At 36.5% G+C, this 18,225-nt stretch overlaps 4 protein-coding genes and 1 non-coding gene across 5 annotated transcripts; 1 reads left to right on the forward strand and 4 right to left on the reverse strand.

Moving 5' to 3' along the window:
* Positions 1-2,237: 2,237 nt before the first annotated feature.
* Positions 2,238-4,478, reverse strand: LOC120009665. Its single transcript, XM_038860332.1, has 3 exons — positions 3,957-4,478; positions 2,896-2,966; positions 2,238-2,683 (listed from the first exon to the last, which is right to left on the reverse strand). The coding sequence occupies exons 1-3, from the start codon at positions 4,051-4,053 to the stop codon at positions 2,495-2,497; spliced, it is 357 nt and encodes a 118-aa protein (XP_038716260.1). The 5' UTR covers positions 4,054-4,478; the 3' UTR covers positions 2,238-2,494.
* A 134-nt stretch (positions 4,479-4,612) lies between these two features.
* On the forward strand, positions 4,613-4,685 carry TRNAA-CGC. The gene has a single exon. It is a non-coding gene; the product is annotated as a tRNA-Ala (tRNA).
* Positions 4,686-5,557: 872 nt separating this feature from the next.
* On the reverse strand, positions 5,558-7,117 carry LOC120008969 (40S ribosomal protein S29). The gene is made up of 3 exons (XM_038859379.1): positions 6,959-7,117; positions 6,035-6,134; positions 5,558-5,790 (listed from the first exon to the last, which is right to left on the reverse strand). Exons 1-3 carry the CDS (start codon positions 7,018-7,020, stop codon positions 5,782-5,784), a joined length of 171 nt encoding a protein of 56 aa, XP_038715307.1. The 5' UTR covers positions 7,021-7,117; the 3' UTR covers positions 5,558-5,781.
* A 2,126-nt stretch (positions 7,118-9,243) lies between these two features.
* On the reverse strand, positions 9,244-10,878 carry LOC120008865. Its single transcript, XM_038859228.1, has 3 exons — positions 10,716-10,878; positions 10,432-10,571; positions 9,244-9,776 (listed from the first exon to the last, which is right to left on the reverse strand). The coding sequence occupies exons 2-3, from the start codon at positions 10,511-10,513 to the stop codon at positions 9,595-9,597; spliced, it is 264 nt and encodes an 87-aa protein (XP_038715156.1). The 5' UTR covers positions 10,514-10,571; positions 10,716-10,878; the 3' UTR covers positions 9,244-9,594.
* A 3,305-nt stretch (positions 10,879-14,183) lies between these two features.
* Positions 14,184-15,409, reverse strand: LOC120009691 (uncharacterized protein At2g23090-like). Its single transcript, XM_038860375.1, has 3 exons — positions 15,136-15,409; positions 14,883-14,923; positions 14,184-14,517 (listed from the first exon to the last, which is right to left on the reverse strand). The coding sequence occupies exons 1-3, from the start codon at positions 15,212-15,214 to the stop codon at positions 14,398-14,400; spliced, it is 240 nt and encodes a 79-aa protein (XP_038716303.1). The 5' UTR covers positions 15,215-15,409; the 3' UTR covers positions 14,184-14,397.
* Positions 15,410-18,225: the final 2,816 nt, after the last annotated feature.

Raw genomic sequence — 18,225 nt, forward strand, 5'->3', positions numbered from 1 at the left:
AAAATGGATAGATCCATGACTTCTGTCAAAGATGCCAATCAAAGGTTTTGTCAATATTAACAATTGTCAAATATACAAATAAATATGTAGGATGCTGTAAGTTCAATGTTTTAGAAAAAAATAATAATACCTTGATTAATTGGTTGTTATTAATTAATGTAGAAATTAATAAATTATTAATTTATCAATTAAATAGTATCTCGATTAATTAATAAATTTTTATGATCCCATGATTTTCGCTAGAATTGGTCAGCGAACCGACTCAAGCACGAAAGAGGTATGTTGAAGTGAAACGAAAATGGCGCATCTACATTAATTGGGATACAACCAATCAATGAGAGTAAGCAAACCTATTAGATATAAAACACATTTACCTTTGAAGATCGATGTACCTGTATTTGATGTGTATACTAACAGGGCTTCTAGATGTTACTTACCCAACTCACTATTCAATATTATCCGAGTTGGGTTGTTCGGTTCCTAAGGATACAAGTGACCCGCACGACTTTGTTCCTCTTTAGTCTAACTACTACAAAGCCGAAGCCCATGAATCAAAGTCCAACTCATTTGAGATAGGAAGAAGCCTCGTTGCTTGTTAAGGGTGGGTTTTGGTTTTATTAACCTATTGGTTGAGCAATGTCCAACCGATGTGGGACTTAACCCATAAGAGATCGATTTACCTGTATTTGATGCGTACACAAACAGAGCTTCTAGATGTTATTGACCCAACTCAGTCTTCACTTATGATAGACGTGATTTCAATGGTATTTTAGTAGGATTTTTAGAGCCTCATAATCACGTAAATTGGATCAACTCTTCATGGAAGCTGCTGCTTGTCTCCAAGTTCTTTGCATCCAATAAGATTGACTTGTACGTATAGTATGACTTTTAAGGGACGGCGTTCTGGTTTGGCAGCCACAGAAACAACAAATTAAACCCAGTAAACTCTTAGATATTTATTATACTAAGTCAACCTGCGACTCATGGGTTAGGTTGCAATGTATATAAACCACTCTCTATCAAAAGGTTTGTTAGAGCTTAATTTTCAACATTCATTCTAAGGGGGTGCCGGACCAGTGGGAGTGGGACCCAGGATGATCGCAGCAGTGATGAGTTTGCTTGTGTGTACAGGTGTATATTATTAACATCTCCACATTGGATGGAATCGGATCCACTAGATGATACGTGGCATTCACAGCCACCATTGAGAATGCTATGCCACTCTTCAGTATTTTTAACTTTGTATAAAAATAGATATTATTTTTTCATTTGCCGATTTTGATTAAAATGATATAAAAAAAAAGAAGCAAGAAAAAATGAATCGGATTCAACTTGGTTATTATTATTTCGGCCGAATTTTTGTTTCCTTACATATATTAGTTCTTACATCTCGAATATGGGCCAGCTAGGGAGACTGGGCCAATATTGGGCCAAAAATTTGGGTGTTACACGTGGGAATCCACGTCATAAGGCTGCTAATACATAGGTTTGTCCACTATCTCAAAAGCCAATGACTCATGAGACTAGCTCCATCCAATAACCCTTATAAACCACTCGCAACTCTAACCATTTTCTGTGTGAGAATTTGGTTGGCTTTGGGAATACTTCAACAGGTATGATAATGCAAACCAATAATACTAATGGAATCGAAATAATGATCAGAAGATCCTTTAACTAGAATAAAACAAAATCTTAGTGGAATTATATTTGAATATTTGAGCTAAAAAATCCAATCCTTGTCAGTAGGGGTTTGAAGTTGAAGGGAGGAATCCTAGATTAGAATTGAAACAATTGGGACATAGTGATGTGATCACTATATAAAGTTGAAATACATTGGCAATGGCAAGAGTGAAAGGAAAAAATATATATATATATATATAGTGCAGCTAAACGTTATAGTTAGAAGAAATTGCAGATTTGTTGGATTTGGAGGTCATTGATGCCAAGATTCTAGTTTCAAACTAAGAAAAACAGTATGCTGTCATCAAAATAAAATGCACCACCATCCTCTAAGCCATAATCCTCCAAAACAATTTCAGTAGGCAAACGAATGCACGTAAAAAATTATGCAGAATCCAGTAGGTGGACTTTTGTTGCGCTAGAAAACAGCAAAAAGATCAAGTTTAAAGATGGATTCCCCGGCCTAAACCCAAATGCGAGATCCAACTATGATGGGCTGAGTTCATGAATATGTGCTTCACCAGTCGAATATGATGAAAATGGAATGATTCAAAGAATTATGCAACATATTGTGTGCTTCTGAGGAGAGATTTATAGATATATATATCAATCCGAGGTAGAATAAGTACATGAGTTATTTCAAGGACACAAAATACTACTACTCACGTGGCAAAAACATCGATTGCAAACACAACACATGACACATAAAATAGGTAAGTAACTTAAGTTGCCTGGATGAACACATTACAGAAACAAAGTCCCCGGACAAAGTAACTTGCTACGTGAACTGTCACTGGAACCGGCTGCTAGCAAGCTAAGTTGAACCACCATCTGTAGGATGATTTGGAGGAGGTGAAGGCCTAGGAATAAATGGGTTAATCGGAGTACCATGCTCTATAGGTCCAGGTCTTATGGAAGCCTTCGAACTTGGGACCGGATCAATGGGGTGGTAATCGTCCAGATTCATGCCGTGGTTGATGCTCGTTTCATCATTGCTCAGCTCCTGAAATTTTAGAAGAAGAAATTCATACATCCTGCTTCTAAAAGACTTAACTTGGTATAACAAGTTACTGATTTTTGTTAACAAAATCTGGCATTATCGACAGACGACAGCTTAGTAAAAATAATTTAAGTACTACTTGCTGCATAGCCTGCATTGAGTAATTAAGAGCCAAGAGGGTTATGACTCATGAGCCCAAATTTACTTCATTTTACCTTCAGCTTCCTCCCAGCAATTGTTGTAGTCCTTCTTGAACTATAGCCATTGTTGCCAGTGAATAAAACATCTGAGATAACAAACAAGGGTAACTGTGTCGAGATTTTCGGGAGTTACCAGTAGCAAACTATTACGCTATTAATCCAATCTAAACTACAACATTCAAACAGCTAGGCAGGATTAAATGTGGAAATAAACAATCTAGTTTATGTGATTGATTTCTAAACGGAGATGATTTCAGTTAACCTGAAACAGAAATTTACATCAGAACTGTGTCCACGCTTATCAGAAAACAGAATTGGGTCCACAACTGAAGCCAGAGAACATATCATTTAGCGTCACTGGTAATAGTTTAAACAATGGATCTGATCAATTAAAGAAACTGAAAGACAAAAGCATAAGACATCCATATGTTGTCATCTATAAGACAATATACTAATCATCCTCACATGAAGGGAGGTCCGAATGACAGCAATTCACAACCCATGACAGGAAATATGGTTCAGAATTTAGGACAGCAAATGGTAGAAAGCATACCTTCATAAGTAAAGTTAAGTGAAAATCAACCAGGAAAAAAACATTCTAGCAGGGTCAGAAGAGGAAAAAATGACAAAAAGTCAATAAGGGATCCAATCATATACATAATACGGTCATATTGATGACAAAGATTTCATGTTCAAAAATGAATGAATGCAGTAAAGCCACCACACATTTCAACTAGGCTTGGATTTTACATCAACAAATGATTACAATTGTCCTAATCTGTAAAAACAACCACACTTCAGAAGATGCTGCTGGGTATATAGTGGAAAATTTGCAGCAAAAAGAGATGGCATGCAAGCAAGTATAAGTAAGATCTAAACTTGGGAGACCAATAAGATCAAAAAGAGAAAGAGAAAGTGATTGATTGATTTGTTCATCACATAAATCAGTAAGTTTTGGCTGCAAATTACAAGATCAAACATAGCCACCTAAATTGACCAACAATATCCTTATATATATCCATACTCAATACAAATTACCAAGTGAATCCCAAAACAATATGCATAAGGTCCATTACCTGCAATCGACGAGCTGGTTCTGCTGCTTGATAAATTAAGGAGCATTACAGCTGTCACGATCAGCAAGCACAAAATCCAAGACCCAGAAATCTTCATAATGTTGACCAGAGGAACCCAGAAAATTTCCTCAAGAAAGAAAGTGTATTTGTTGTTGCACTATTCCTTTGTCAAAGAGAAAGAAAGAAAAGGTATTTGAAGAGTATGAACAGTATGCCTTATGTCACCAAGATTGAGCGAACAAGAAAGTCCAGCAGGAAATCCGTGGAGATAAGGAGAGAGTCCACGCGCACCCAATCTTGAAATGTGTATATAAGACAAACATAAATGGGAGGTATAGTAATATTGCAGTATGTGGAATGGAGATCAGTTATGGTGAGTGAGAATAATAAAAGAAAGCATGTGGGATTTCGTTGTCGTACATTGCTGGAGAGAATTCAGACTTCAGAGGAGAGTAAAAAGAAGTAATTGCTTGTTGTAGCAGGAACTGTGGGGAATGAATGAAAAGTCTTTAATGCAGAGAGAAGTGGTGGAATGCGAGCCGTTGGGCATCTGTTTTGAGGTTGCTGACAGCACAGCAATTGCGCCAATTCCTGAACCAACCATCTTTGCGCTTATTTAGTTTTTATGAAACTATTCTGATCACTTCCCACCAAATGGGGCTGTAGCTCATATGGTAGAGCGCTCGCTTCGCATGCGAGAGGCACGGGGTTCGATTCCCCGCAGCTCCATTGTTTTTTTCCACTGCATTAAATGTTGTCAAAGTAGTCTTAATGGGCCAGCACAGTCCAACAACATAAACAGAAAAAGTACCCACAAGAGCAGTCTCGACCCATGTTTTTCTTGTCTGGATTTCCCCAAATTTTGGGTCTTTGCTCCAACTGACTTCGACTTCGCTTCCATGCTTTGAAAGGGCATTTTCCCAGTCAATAATAATGTCATTCATTAAATCATTAGGTTTTTTATAAACCCTTACAATTACATCAATCAAGGACAATATCATTTACTTAAGGACAATATCATTTACTTGAATAATTGATATCCCTCTCTCTTTAGGGGATCCCTATGTTTTTTTTGAAAGGGCGGAAGTACGAAGAACCGTGGAACAAGAACAAATACAAAAAGAGTAGTTTCGTCCATGACATTCCATTTTTGTTTGGCGACACCAACATCAATGGTTCAAATACAGGAGATTCACCAGTGTCACAACCACTAGGCCACCACGAGAATATTTACTCAAAAAAGATTACTGAATTCACACCTTTGCAACTGTAGACGAAGGTAAAGGTGTCGGTTGCAGAAAATCTAATATTTCTATACCGAAGAGCTTTCATGCATCGAATACCTAATTCCAGTGTGCAAGGTACCCGAGAATTTGACTTGAAGACTAGCCAAGTCTAGACAGTTATCATGCAACATAAATATGATCTTTCACTCTGAACAAAATATAAACAGCCGAAGTTACAGCCTTGGCAACATAAAAAAGAAGACACAGCACCTTAAGAAAACACACCATCAAAACCAAGTGACAACGTGTATGATGATTGAACCATTTCGGGGCAAATGGAGATGATCATATCCAGGCATCTAATAAGAGTTAATAGAGAGAAGAAATCAGAACTATGATAAAATTAAGAAATAATTCATACTCCAAACAACTACTACTTTATATCTGGCTCAAATATCAACCAAAAATAATAATAGCAACATTTAGATCTCGTCGATTACATTAGTGGTGGAATGAAAAGGGAACATTGGAAAAAAGAAGAACAGCTAATCCAAGCACTTTCTAGACAATCTCCAACCAACGAAAGATTTCCTCATCATTCAGCGGTACTGGAAAAAAAAAACAACAGAAATGTTAGGAATGGGCTGAACATAACATTACATTGAAACATATCAAATGTTGCTTCAATCATTAAACCAAGTTCTACACCAATTTAATATGCAATTCAGTTACTTATCTAAGAAAACCTTGAGCATTATCGGTTTGGCCATGTGACCAAGAGCATACAACATACAATTTTAGCAAAATACCGAAACCAATAATTTGCTGTAAAAAGTTAGTCAACCAATTTACCTTGATGAAGCCAATTTCCTTGGCATTGCTGCGGAAGCACTGTCTGCAACACATCAGCCCATACTTCCGAATTATCCCATGAGGGTTTCCACACACGCGGCTGAGAAATCAGCAAACATTTTTAAAAAAAATACAAACAGAAAAACAAAAGAACCAATGACCAAATATTCAGCTGCAAAGTGCAAAGAGGAAAACTCAAGAGTTACTTTTTCTTTTGAGGCAGAGAAAAAAAATCAAACAGATAATTGCACACACCATCAAATAAGTAATCATAGAATCTCAAACACTGAGCAAGACAAAACATAAACTGCAAAGATCATCAGAGTCAATAGATTCAAGGAGAATGCAAACTCAACCTATTCATCATAAACAAAACAGCTTCATTACCATGCCTTGACAAAAAAAAAACACCATCCAACTAAAGAAGCATAAAGAACCTAGTAAGAAAACTACAGCAATCGTAGAATAAATCCAACAAATACAAGGGAAAAAAGTAGATACATCAAGATATATGGCCTCCTGAAGTTGTTCTGGAATATACAGGTATATAATAATGAGCAAAAGATCCTTAGAAACAAGTTCATCTATCAGGCTTTATAATTGGATTCCTAAACAGAGTAACATACTCTGGATTAATTCCACAAGATGGCAGCGAAATATTGTAAAAGCTAGCATATGACTATTTTCCAAGTAGACAATCCATACGAAAGGTTAATTGGAGAAATACAGTACGTTAGAGCAAAAACCCAACATACCAAAAAAATTACAAATCAACAAGAAGATTGGCTTCATACAAAGAAAGGAGAAATATCCAAATGAAAATTATTAGATCAAATCATCAAAAACAACGACGTACTCAATAAAAAAAACACGGGTCATATGAAGGTTTAATTCTCAAACAAGATCAAAATCAAGGGCGAATACCAGGCACGAGAACCAGGACCGTAGCTCTTAGGATGCGAATTCCAAACGTTCGAGTGACCCATCGTTGATTTCTCGCTGTTCGAAAGACAGAAAAGAAAACCGTAACTCGCAGCGCCGCAGAGACGAACACAAGAAACTCAAAACCCTAATTGCCTTTTCTTATTTGAAAGAATATTTTATAAGGTAAAGTGAGTCGAGTCGGCAGACACTGCGTTTTGGGCTTGGTCCACGGGCTCACTGCCACATTGTGAGCGTTGTCTTCTGCACGTGGGCCTGTGATGGAATTTTCAAAATCCTTTTTTCTTTAACAAATAAAAGAACTAATCATTATTCTACTCTCTTTTAATTTCTTTGTTTTTTTTAACCAGGGAGGGGCCTTCGAACCCTAGTCACTAAAGTGATACACACTATCCTTATCACTCAACTAATGACTCTGGTGTTCCTTTTATCATTTAATCATGTATATATATATATATATATCAGTGAGTATAAAAACAGTAATACTAGGTAACCCATATAGTGATAGCATATGGGTGCTCAAGTCTCTTAAATGAAATTTTAAAATGTTTAACTCTCAAAATACACGTTAGATTTTTTAAAAAATTACATATTCAGAATCAACGCATAAAACTTTTTCTAACAAGATCTATTATCGATGAGTTTTATCGGGTAAATCTTAATTTCATTATTTTTTTAAATGGAATTTCTTAATTTCATTTTTTTTTGATAAAATTTCAAAAATAAATGAATTCAGAACTAAAACAATGAATTATAGATTATGCTTTAAAAAACAATAGAATCTATATTAAAAAATAAATTTTGGACAATGAATTTTAGGATAAAAGAGTGGAAATAAAAATATTCTATTGATTAAATGAATGGAATAAACTTGTTTGGCTCTCATGGATCACCAAACTAATGGACTACATGTCATTTTTGTAAAATTATTGTTTCATATTTTTCACCTTTTTAATTACAGTATATTCCAAACAAGAAGTTGCAACCTCTGCAGTAATCAAGCTATTCCTCCAATTTTGTAACATGGGATTTCTGCAAAGCCATAGGGAACTTTTGCTTAGAAAACAAGAACTCCAGGTATCAAATGAACAATGGAATTTGTAAAAGGGAAAAGATTCCCCAGAACGTTGCAAGAGCCTTGAAACATTGGACCAATAATGAACTAGATATCAAATGTTTCATTATTTCTTTATGCCATTACTAGTGTCAAAGCAACCTAACTTGTTACAAAAAGCAAGATTTCAAGTCTCAACAGTTTAACACGGGTAAATGATACATTTGATCCCTCATAGATGAGGTGTGTAACAACTCCGTCCTTCACGTTTCAAACATAACAATTTGATCACTAACTCACAAAGACCAATAACACTTTTAACTTAACCCAGCAAATCACAGAGAGAGAACAATTGTCAGGGAATAAAATGACGAGTCACTACCTGAACATTTATCAACTCATTCTCAAGAAAATAGTATGACAAGTTTATTATTCTAGAGCGGAAACATAACCAAAGTTGTTTTCTCCCCATTCTACAATAACAAGAACAACCATCCAAGTTTATCAAAAAAACAAAACAAAAAAAGAACCACCATCCAAACTAGCTTCCATAATCAACAAGCACATCTCTAGAGTATCAACTTCAACTTTTAGATGCTGTTACATAGAAACTTTGATCCTACAAAGACAGACAAGTTTCGACAAGTCGCATGTCAAAGATAGGAACCGTTTTGAACCAACCAATAGAAAAACAGATGATCCAAATAGTATAGTATAATGACAAATGCACTCACCATTACCATCCAAGACGATTGATGTAGACCTTCCACTAGTCACTCAAATTCAAAATACCATTGAATTCATTACAGGAAAACAAAAAAATTAAAGGATGATATTAACATCAGCCAATAATTTGTTCATACTTCAGTTTGTATGGAGAGCACTTTTATTGTCATTTCTGCGGATCAAAATGGATTCTGCAACCGAATCTTTCCAAAATAATTGCGTAAAACTGTGCGAGTCATACTATAAATGGTGGTGGGAACTATGCCCACAAAATAGTCAATAGCATTGAAGTCTAGGGAAGAACATACATCATTTGTTTAACAAAAATAAATACATAAATAAACAGCAAAAGCTATCTATGAATCCAACTTTAAGACTATTATTAAAAACTAGAGTAAGAAATATTTAAGTATGGTGGTGCATATCAGTTCTCTAATAACAAACACTCTTGTCAGAACATATGCTTAGTGATTCAGAGAACCCATTCTAGTGAAAAGGTCATAGCATTTGTACCATAGATGTTCATAGAAATATCATACATAAAAAACCATACGTGAAACAGCACAGCACACCACACCACGATTCAAAACACGGAACACAGTTATACCATACAGGGGTTTTATTTCAATATGAAACAAAGCATGGAAGTACAAGAAGAATCATAACCATTTGGGGGCGGCTAGTATCTACAGATGGTTCATGTGATGATAAAAGGCTCTCATCTATGGAGCCCTTCTTTCTTCTTTATTGTCAAAAAACTTCATCCAAATTTGATTTTTTGGGTACACGGTGACTGGTGTTGTGAACAAAGAGTTTATACAAGACATGGCGCACATGATCAACCGCTGCGACAAATATAAGGAGTGCACCTCGCCCAGCCAAAGAAATCCCAGATGGATCTTTTCTTTTTCCTTCCAAAAGACTGAGACAGCTCTGTTTCGTGTTTTTGCAGCATCTCCCACATTATCTGTATATCCTCATATTCACAAGCCCTCACATCATGCCGCAGCTTCAGTAGCCCTGTTAATTACCCAAAATTTTATGTCATTCATCTGCAACATTTTGAATTACATAAAAAGTAGAGCAAGAAATATTTAAACTACAGTTGAAGGTGGATTGAGGGAAGAGCATATAGAATGACAAACATATTTCAGCAAGGGCATACCGACAGGCCCAAAGAGGAATTATAGGCGAGATGCACTCTTTCTCTATCGAGGACCTACAATTTCCACCAGCATTCCCCCACATAAACAATGACCATAGCAATTAATCCATCTAGGTTAATCTTCTCTCAGTAGATCAAATGATAATTTAATTTCAAAGCAGCCTTTTGGATAGACTACTAGAATGATAACCTGTAAAACAAACAGACGGATCGATGTTGCATGCTAGCTCTGAACCTTAATCAAACTTTGTGCTATTCCACTTAATTTCTAAATGTAAATACAGGGTTTCTCTTCACACTTGTCTGTATCAAACTCATAAACAATCTACAATGACTACGCCCCGCAATTATATAACCAAATTCAGCGATTAGTAATTTTTCAATTAGGTTTTTCTGATCCGATAACCTTCATGATCACAATTCACACACAGGCCGTTCGCCGTTGCATATGAAAAGCTTTGGAAGATCGCGACGGGGTAACAGTATGTTAATCAGAAGTAAGAGAGTTACCTTTCTCGCGGATCCTCAGATGAGTAACGACGTTGATCCAAAGCCTTCTCATAGGAAGCGTCATCTTGTCCCACCAGTCCATTCCACTGGCTCTGCTCCAACGAGAGGGGAGAGAGATCAGAAGGAAGAGCACCTAAAAACTGCACAGAACATAAGGGAACCTCCAGGGATTTCAAAATCCAAATTAAAGTACAAAACTTTAGATAAATCAGATGCTTAATTAATAAGTTAATACAGAATTAGGAATAGAATATTGAAAGTCATGAATTGATGGAGCAACTAACTTTCGGCTTTGAATGCACACTCTTCCTTTTCTTTCTATCTTCTCTTGATCTTCTCTTCTCACTACCGGTTCCAGTTTGGCTGATGTATGACTATCCCCCTCTCGTGCTCGCTCACGTCCCCGGCTGACTCGATCTTACCTTCTAAACGCCCCACGTGTCTCTCCATCAGTGGCAGGGTCTTCGGGATCCAATGCTATTACGAGTGACTCTCCATTGACGTGGAGACCAACGGTTGGCTGTTAAGAAATTGAAAACTTACGGCCTTGTGAATAGATTAGACTCAACTGCCACTGGAGACACGTGTCGGGCGGCTCGTGACTTTCTTGGTCGAGTGGGGAACCTAAACTATTTTCCATTGTAGTGTCGGTGGAAGCATACGCTCATATGAGAGTAAGCATACGCACACATGAGAGCAGGCCACGTGGCATGTACTTAGATCCAACAACCGTATCCGTATGGAATCCACTTAAAAATATCCTAGAGTTATGAGTGGGGACGGCAAAACTCTATCTAGTTTGGACAATCGAATTTATCTGATCCGGAGTAAACAAAATTTGGACATAATTTTTTTATAGAAAATTTTGGACATAAATTATATGTCCGAAATTCGAATCCAAACACATAATTTTTGTCCTGTTTAAAATTGGATCCGGGTCCAAATACAGAAATCTTGTTTGGTTTACTTGTTCGGACTTTAACCTGAATTAGATTATTGTTTGATTTACCTGTCGAAATTTAAACAAATCCTAGTTTGGCTAAATAAGCATATTCAAAATCCAATCCGGATTAAGATTTGAATATAAAAATATTTCATAAATATATGATCTTCTCCAACCTGAACCTGATTTTTGCAAGCACTAGTCGTGATCTCCAATTTAAAATATTATATTAGATTTGTTCTTTATTTAGTTGGAGGGACAATCAACTCATGAAGTCTTGACACAATTTGGTTAAGAGTTAAGACCTAGTTGGTCCACCACCAAAACCACCCGATTTGTTTACATACATAATAATTTTTTGACTTTATTTATTTATTTATGGATTTAAGGTCATAATTAATAAATAATGTATAGAGTTAATGCAAGAGAAAGTTTGCCAATCAGTTTTAGTTTAGTGATCTAGTTATTTATTTATTTAGTTGGAGGGACAATCAAGTCTTCTCCTATACATGTACAAGTGTACAAGTATCTTTGAGGTGCCAGCTTTACTATGAAGCCGGACATTTTGGTCTGAAGCAATCTTTGAACCATATGAAGGTATACCTAAGTCTATTGGCAAGAGTTCACAGAATGTAGGTCATTGTCAAATTGTTGCTCTGATTTTTGTAGTGACCAAAATTCGCATGGCCTCACTAACCATGAAATATGGGTCCAAACCCAATACTTGTATGTCTTACAGGTTCACAAACCGTTTAGGCCCATATGACGTCAAGCCCACAACCCAATTGGCAATAGCAGACATCATCTCATACGTCATCCCTGACATCAAGAATGGGCATCACATCGAACGTCATATCATATGCACATTGACAAAAGAACATCGCAGTCTGACACAAATCTAACTTCTACTTGACAACCTCCAACGTTGCACCAATCAGCAACCCACCAGGCGCCATCAGCCATGCGCCAACTTGACTTGCGCTATATCATCACTTACAAACTAGATTGCAATACGAATGGTACAAATGGTACAAATGATTAGCCTTGTTTGGGAGGTCAGACATTGTTAGGTATGATTACTTTCTCATATAATGTCAAATAAAGCTTGCTTGTACGTTTCACATGACAGCTTTACTCTCCGCTCTCTACATGACACGTGGCCTATCTACATGCCTTTTAGGCATCTAACCTGACAACACCTATCTTTTTATTTTGATATACTACTTTTTGCACTGCTTTTCATAGAGACTTTAGCCAAACATTCGTCTAAAAGGACACAAGCTGCTAGACACAATTTTCAAGATAGATATCATCTATAACTAATCCTCCCACATCTCCGGGATAAGGAGTGCTCATTTACAAGCCCAAACACTAAGCTGACCTTAGACCATTTTTTGAGAAATACTCAGCCCAAACACTATTCTTTGGCCGTTTTACCATCCATAGCCATCTTCTTTGTTTATCCTACTGACTTGACCGTCAGAGCCTCTAAGATCGGCATCCCCCAGTCCGGTCTTGGAGCTTCTCACGGCTCTGTCTCTTGTGAAATTTTACAGGAATCAAAGTTGCAAACAATCCCCACATCATCGACAATTGACTTTACAACAATTGTAGATTTCGGTTCTTACAATTTTCATATGAAACTAGTTCATCTATTTTGCTCATCTGCCTTTGTATCTTTGTTCTAGGAATCAGTATAGATATGCTAATACTTGTATTGGTGGTGAAACTTGAATGGATTGTCATTTACAGTGTTATTTACTATGATTTTGTGGAAATTTAGTTCTTGAACTCTTCATTCTTTGCTTTTTTCTAGTATTTTTTTTTTCTATGGGATAAAGATTAGGTTCTTAAGTGAAGAAAATAAATAACTTAATTAGTCAATAAAACACTCAAAGTATGTTTGGATTGAAGGATTTTAGGGGAAAGGAGTAGAAGGGAAGTGCAGGGAGAGAAATGAAAGTAGAATAGTTTTCCCACTCTCAGATAAATAAAAAAAAGAAAGAAAAGAAAATTAGTTTTGTTTACTATTTATGTTTATTTTTATGTTAAAATATTATGCACAAGGGTAAAATTAGTTAAAAATGAAATCATTTTTGGAGTAATATTTTGGTAAAAATTTATGAAAATCTTCCTCCCATTCTCTTCAAATCTCCCTCCATCCAAAAAAATCTCTTCTTCTGTTATAAGCTAATTGACTGCTATCTAGCACTAGTGCACTACTATATTGAGGTCAATTTCTCTCTTCTTTTATAAGATATGTTGATTTCATGATTCTCTCTAGCATAAGTTTCAAACCCCCCCCCCCCCCCAAATATATGAATCCCTTATTTTTAATGCTGCAGGCATAGCAGCTAGCCATGGTCAAGATTTATTAATTGATCAGAAAATCAGTATCTGGTTTCCCCGGAGGTCACATGATTTTCTGATAACCTTTAGATTAGACATTTATGTCCATTTCATCAGTAATCATATGTAATTTGATCATCGGATATGTGCGATTATGTCATCAAGTTTAGGAACTATTATTCGTCTGCTGCTATTAATCCTTGGCTTAGTCTTTCAGCATTCAGCCTATATGGGGGTTTGTTGGTCAGTTATTACGGTTGCCTGTCCACTGCTTCCTTCATTCTAGACTAAAACCCAGATTCTGAACTCGGTATCACAACTCAAGCAGCAGTTCGGGGGTCCGGCAAGGGAATGGTCATAGGAAGAGTAGAAAGAAATCTCAAATCTGGCATGCATGATTTGGTTGTTTGACTTCCTACTTGCTAAATCTCTCTTTACCTAGTTTGTTTCATGCTGATACACTGGAAACACAGAATTATATATAAATGGATATAAAGGACAGTCCACAGTATGAACTCTGAGTCTCTGACAATATTATAAACAGTTACAAGCAGACCAAATTAAGTAGTAATATGCAGAAGTACTTGGATATGACTGACTCCTTCCATGGAAACATACAGAATATATATATCATAACCCATTTGGTGCTGGTTCTTCTTCACATGTGGAGTATTTTATTTCTTAAGGTGCGGAAAACATGTATAAACATCAGCTTTTGGGTGTTTTGCTTCTGCATGTTCTCGGCATTTCACCTCCGAAGTTGTGCAAATAAACGTCTGCATGCACACCTTGCACTGCAGTTGCAATGACAAACATAGGTCATATATAAGAATTAGATGAAGAAAACTTGTTATAGTACTTTGTTTGTGTATTCTCCAATTCTAATAGGCTAAATATAATTTCTCATCTCTCAACTATACACGTGGTGACATTTTTCACCCTTCAACTATGTAAAAAATAATTATTTTGCAAGGAAATATCCTGGTATACCCTAAGTTGGAAAGATAATCAATTAGGCTACGTTAAGTAGTTATGGAATGAAAATAAATTAACCTATAATTGATGAAAATCAATATCAATATTACAATATCAAACAGACATCGTAATCAAAGGAAATCAAAACCATGGCCACTACCCACTCGACAAAAATAAAAAATACCTGAATTGTCATGGCTTTCTTGTTTGATTCAAGCTGACTTCCTGCGCAATATCAAGAAACCTCCATAGATCTCGGAGAGAAAATAATCAAATATGGTGAAAACAGAAAAAAAAAAAAAAATCGATGCCAAAATAAATAAATTGACGAGATCGTGGATTTACTGAAGTTTTGCAACCTTTTGACAATAACTCTCTGTAAGAAGAAGAAAACAGAGGAGTTGATACATATCATAGAAATATATATATATATTTACCCTTGGAGGCTGCTGCCTTTTGCTTCTCCAAGTTCCTCTCACGAGCCGTCTTTGACTTCTGTCCGTTGCCTCCTCCCATTGCTTTTCTTCACCTTCTCCTAATACCAAACAGCTCTCTTTGGAACAAATAAACAGGCCAGGCAAGAAAATACTGCCATTTATAGGAAACTTAATTATGCAGGTCCAGAGGAGGCCAAAATTATTGTTATATTTTTTATTCCAATTAGAGATTAAAAGGAAAAGAGGAGGAAGTTTCCCTTCACAATTTACATAGAGGATCTTCCACTTCCAATCCCATATACCTATATGTGGATTATAGTCCTCTTTTCACACTGGTCTTTAAAAAGCATGGACTTTCCTTACAAGTTTTCTTCTGATAAGTGATAACTCAGCTGGCCCACCTTGCGTTATCTTATCTATCTTATCCCAGAAAATAAAATAAAATAAAAAAACAGTTTTTTCGCTGCCCGTTTCTCCCATCAACTGGTATATGCTTGAGAGTGTTGAGTTTCAGTAGACTCTAATGTGGATAATATTACATAAATACACAACTGGAGCCTCACTAAAGAACTTGTGGTGGTTCTGCAGATTTCTTCATACACAAAGCACACATAGTGGTGGACCCTACGCACACTAAACCTAATAAATGGTCAATTTCCTCCAATAGTATTTGGGCCATTAAATTTTTGGGCCAATTGTATTTGGGCCATTAAATTAGGGCACGAAAGCGATGTTATTCAAACTTTTGAGGAGGCTGAGTTCGCGTGTTGGAAATAAACCAACGGATTGGAGGATTGAGGACCTAACAAATCAAGAGAATTGTGTGATCTCTTTACTTCAGAACAAAATAACAGAAGAAAGTTTTCTGTGTAAAATACTTTCCTTCTTAATACATGCTTATCCAAAATGAAACACTTACATACATATTTATAGACTAACATAGAAACATCAAGAACTTAGTAATTAATAGATACATGAACATTTTTAACTCCAATACTTATTATGGAAATTATGATGAATGATTCTACTTCCATGACTGGTGACATTCTCCATGTGTGAATTAATTGTCTTGCTTAGAATTCCAACATCCCCCTTTAAGGTAGACAATAGTTATCCCAAGCTTCTTCTTCAACTTGTCAAAGGTAGCAAACTTCAGAGCTTTAGTAAATATGTCAGCCAGCTGATCTTCTGATTTGCAAAACTTCACATTGATATCTCCATTCTTCACCAAGTCACGAATGAAATGATACTTGATCCTAATGTGTTTGCTTTTCCCATGAAAAACTAGATTTTTCGTAAGTGAAATAGCTGACTTGTTATCACAAAACAATGTTGGACCTTCAACTTGATGATGCTTCAATTCTTCTAAAACCCATCTCAACCAAAGTGATTGACTAGCTGTAGATGCCAAAGAGACATATTCCGACTCTGTCGTAGAAAGTGTCACAATAGGTTGTTTCTTTGAAGCCCATGAAATGACACCTGAACCAATGTTAAAAACATAACCAGATGTACTTTTGTTATCATCAACACTGCCACCCCAATCACTATCACAATATCCAACCAAAGTTGAATGATCAACTTTGTTATAAACTATCCCCTCATCAATGGTTCCACAAATATATCTCAGAACTCTTTTTCCAGCTACCCAATGATTTTGCTTTGGTGACTCCATGAACCTGCTTAGCAAACTAACAGAGAACATTAAATCAGGCCTTGTTGCTGTCAAGTACATGAGGCTACGAACAAGACTTCTGTAGAGAGTGCTATCAAAACTTCGGCTGTCGTTGAACTTGCTTAGCTTCAAATGAACTTCCATAGGAGTAATTGCTGGGGTAGCACCTTCCATTCTGAATTTCTTCAATAAATCCTTTGCATACTTCCTTTGTGTGGCAAAAATTCCATCTTCTTGTTGTTTAACTTCAATACCCAAAAAGTAATAAAGTAAGCCCATGTCCGTCATCTCAAATTCATGCGTCATTGCACTTTCAAATTCTTCCATCATTTTAGAATTACTCCCTGTGAAGATCAAGTCGTCAACATACAAACATACCTTGGTCACCCTCCTTGGTGTAAAGAGTACGCTCAAATGGGCATCTTTTGAAACCATTCTTCAACAAATAGCCATCGATTCGACTATACCAAGCCCTTGGCGCTTGCTTGAGTCTATAAAGTGCTTTCTTCAAACAACACACTTTTATTTCGTCACCTTCTTTCACATAACCAGGGGGTTGGTTAATATAGACTTGCTCTTCGAGAAATCCATTCAAGAATGCCGATTTGACGTCCATTTGATGAACTTTCCATCCATTTTGAGCAGCCAAAGCCAGCACCAACCGAATTGTTTCAAGTCTTGCCACAGGGGCAAAGACTTCTTGAAAATCAACACCATATTTTTGTTTGAAACCCTTCACCACCAGCCTAGCTTTGTACTTGTCAACTTCACCTTTGAAATTTATTTTTGTCTTGTATATCCACTTCACATCAATGGCCTTTTTATCTTTTGGAAGCTCCACAAGATCCTAAGTCTTGTTTCTCATAATAGCATCAATTTCTTGATCCATTGCTTGCTGCCACTTCACTTCTTTAGAAGCTTGCTCAAAATTTATTGGATCAGCATCGGCCAAGAGAGCAAAAAACTCAACATTTTCATCTAAAACATCATGGATGCTTCATAAAGCTCTCTTACTCTTTTTGTCTTCAAAGGAGGCGATTCAGAAGAAGATGGAGAAGTTGACCTTGCTGGTGAAGATATTGGAGAACTTGGTGGTGTACTGACCTCTTCACTTTGTACAATAGGAGTTCCAGTTTCTTCATCAAACTCCACGTAAATAGATTTTCGCTTCTCCTTATTTCCATCCCAATCCCATGATTCTTCTTCACTGAAAGTAACATCCCGGCTCACTACAAGCTTTTTGGTAATGAGATTGTAAAGTTTGTATGCCTTTGAATTTTCACTGTACCCAACCAAGATACATTTTTCAGATTTTTCATCCAACTTCTTCCTTCTTTCATCAGGCACATGAGCATACGCAATGCTCCCAAAAATTCTCAAGTGTTCAACACTAGGCTTGCGTCCACTCCAAGCTT

The sequence above is a fragment of the Tripterygium wilfordii genome, chromosome 11, assembly GCF_013401445.1.
Source record: "Tripterygium wilfordii isolate XIE 37 chromosome 11, ASM1340144v1, whole genome shotgun sequence".
Lineage (NCBI taxonomy): Eukaryota > Viridiplantae > Streptophyta > Magnoliopsida > Celastrales > Celastraceae > Tripterygium > Tripterygium wilfordii.